Source organism: Penaeus japonicus, unplaced genomic scaffold, assembly GCF_977035675.1.
Source record: "Penaeus japonicus unplaced genomic scaffold, GWHDUDI00000001_assembly GWHDUDI00000009, whole genome shotgun sequence".
Lineage (NCBI taxonomy): Eukaryota > Metazoa > Arthropoda > Malacostraca > Decapoda > Penaeidae > Penaeus > Penaeus japonicus.
The window spans coordinates 9,279,546-9,282,045 of NW_028234411.1; the positions used below are offsets into that span (position 1 = coordinate 9,279,546).

The 2,500-nt window shown below is 33.8% G+C and overlaps 1 protein-coding gene across 1 annotated transcript in view; it reads left to right on the plus strand.

Annotated features, from left to right (window-relative positions):
- The window catches only part of LOC122264712 (4'-phosphopantetheine phosphatase), a 14,798-nt gene that overhangs the window by 8,708 nt on the left and 3,590 nt on the right, over window positions 1-2,500 (plus strand). The window contains exons 8-12 of the mRNA XM_043033746.2: window positions 1-152; window positions 1,028-1,241; window positions 1,528-1,680; window positions 1,803-1,899; window positions 2,188-2,380. The exon at window positions 1-152 is cut by the window's left edge and continues 11 nt beyond it. Of these exons, the coding sequence (XP_042889680.1) occupies window positions 1-152; window positions 1,028-1,241; window positions 1,528-1,680; window positions 1,803-1,899; window positions 2,188-2,380 (809 nt within the window). The remainder of the gene's footprint in view (window positions 153-1,027; window positions 1,242-1,527; window positions 1,681-1,802; window positions 1,900-2,187; window positions 2,381-2,500) is intronic.

The window sequence follows — 2,500 nt, forward strand, 5'->3', positions numbered from 1 at the left end:
TGGATACTTTCTTCGCAATCACCCACTCAGTATGCACACCATCAGTTTTGCCATAAATTACTGGAGTCGGGGTGCAGTGCAGGCACTGTTCTTACGACATGAAGGATACCTAGGCGCTATAGGTGCATTTTTGCGAGGAGCTGAAGAGTGTGGTATGTAATCCAGCTCTCTTTCTCAGACTAGTATTGTTACATTGAAGCATTATGCATTTTATATGATTTTTTTTTCTGAGAAGAAATTTGGTTATCCAGATTAGTTGCTTCTGATTACTGGTTCAGCTTTTTTTATGGATTGCATGGATTAATTAACTCTTCTGTTAAAACCACAATTAAAAATATGTATAAAAAAAAAAAGATAAATAAATAAAAATTAAACAAAATCTTTTTATTAGAAGATGATTGTTTTGAAAGATTGGCTCATTTATAATTTCAGAAAATAGTTTCATTTTATTGGGCATACCTTTTTTTAAAAGAATTAAATGCACAAAACTTTAAAGAAGTTAAAAAAAAAAGTATTGAAGAAATCTGATTACTGTAAATGGATACAGGCCAAGTATTTGATGTCTTTTAAAAGGTGATTAATATGTTTATCTAAAGTTGTTACATTAAATTTTATCAATATTCTATATGTTAAGAGCAAATGTTCATAACTTACTATTCCAAATATACTAATATTTACTTTGGAAATTTAAGTTACATGTTGTAACAGCTTAGGAATATGTTCAAGGTGGGAATTATTTCTTGTATTTTATTACATTCAGTGCACTGTGCTGAATGTAACAGAATTCAGTAATATTTACCTTATGTAATTTTTTTTTCTTTGTATGTATTAACTTATATATAGGCCATATAACATTCTTCTAAAGAAGTGCCCTTTCCTTTCAACTAAGTGCTTCGCCTTCTGAAAGTCTATACATAGAGACTCTCCAAATTTTCTTGTTATTAAAACTCACTAGTACAGCACTTTATAAAGTGACATGAACTTTGGCATGAAGTATGTTCATTACTAATGTATTTATTTTTAACAGATTCTGAGAAGTATTCCTGGGGGGAAAACTATGCTGGCTCTTCAGGGCTTCAGTCTCCATTACCTCATCCTCCTGTTGGAGGCTGGCCAGGTGGAACCATTGATCAGCTGGAGATTGATCGTTGTGATCAGCAGCTGACATTCTTCCCCTTTCTTGCTCATCCTGAAGAATATGTACCTGATACTGTTGACCTTACCAAGGATAAAGAAGCAAGGTATATTTATTTCTGAATGGAAAATTTCTGATTGAAAAACAGATTAAACTGTTTGATGATACATAGCATTTTCACTGGATTGCTGTCCTAACTTAACCCATTGGTCGCGGTATTAAAAAAAGGTCTGGGCAATAGGATGGCTGTTTTACATGTCTGGCATGGTGCCATCCGCGTCTATGACCGACTCTGCCTTTGCAGCAAATCATGCCATCCGCTGCTAATGGGTTAATAGGTCCAGAAAGAATTGTGCTTGAACTAATTCATACTGGTTTCTTTATGTTAACAGAGACTATTGGCTGTCATGCTTTGAAGGCTCCCTTGGTAGCTTTGTCAGCCGGGCTGTCTCATCCCAGCCTAATAGCATAGATGCTGTGGAGAGAGCCAACAGATTTCGTGAAAAGTATTTGCAAAGGCTTCACAATCTAAAGAACCATCCATTGTGAGTAAATTTTGTATTTTTACTAATGTAAATTGAATTTATATTCAATATATTTTTTTTATTTTCATACTCTCCTTTATTTCATGGAGTTATGCATTGACTTTACTTTTATTTTCTTACAGTGCATATGGTAACCTTACTGTGAGGAGCTTATTGGACATGAGGGAGCATTGTCTCAATGAATTTGATTTTCCTGATCCGTACCTGCAACAGAAAAAGGTATTTTAACTCAACGCATTTTGGTAATGTTAGATACCATGAAATATTAGTGAATTGTATGGCATTAGATTAGTAATCTTTAATAATACAAAATGCAAAAATGAGTATTATGAAGTAATAATAAGATTTAGTTTACTATTATAAAAAGAGCCCATTGTTCAATATTTTGTGGCTCATGAATATAATTTCATAAAGCTGTTTTGGGCTCACACAACTCTTCCATTAGTACTTATTGTTAAGTTGTATGAAATTATTATTAAAAAAAAAGTGAAATTAATTTCTTTTCAGTTTGAAAATGAAAATGCCCTGAAACTGTTGAAGGACCACCTGGAATACCTTGATTCCCTAGAGTGGAAGGAGCGTCAAGAGGTCCTGATTAGGGGAGTGTTAGCAGGGAATGTGTTCGACTGGGGAGCCAAGGAAGTTGTAGAACTTATGGAAGCAGGACTAGGTTTTAAGGAGGCTGCTGAGAAACTTGAAGGTAAGTGCACAAATTCTTTTTTATTTTTCTCCTTTGTGGTGTTTGTAGTTCTGAATTCCTTGCCTGCTATTTTTCTCTCTCTGTTTTTTTTTTTTCTTTCTTACATCCTTTTTTACAAAC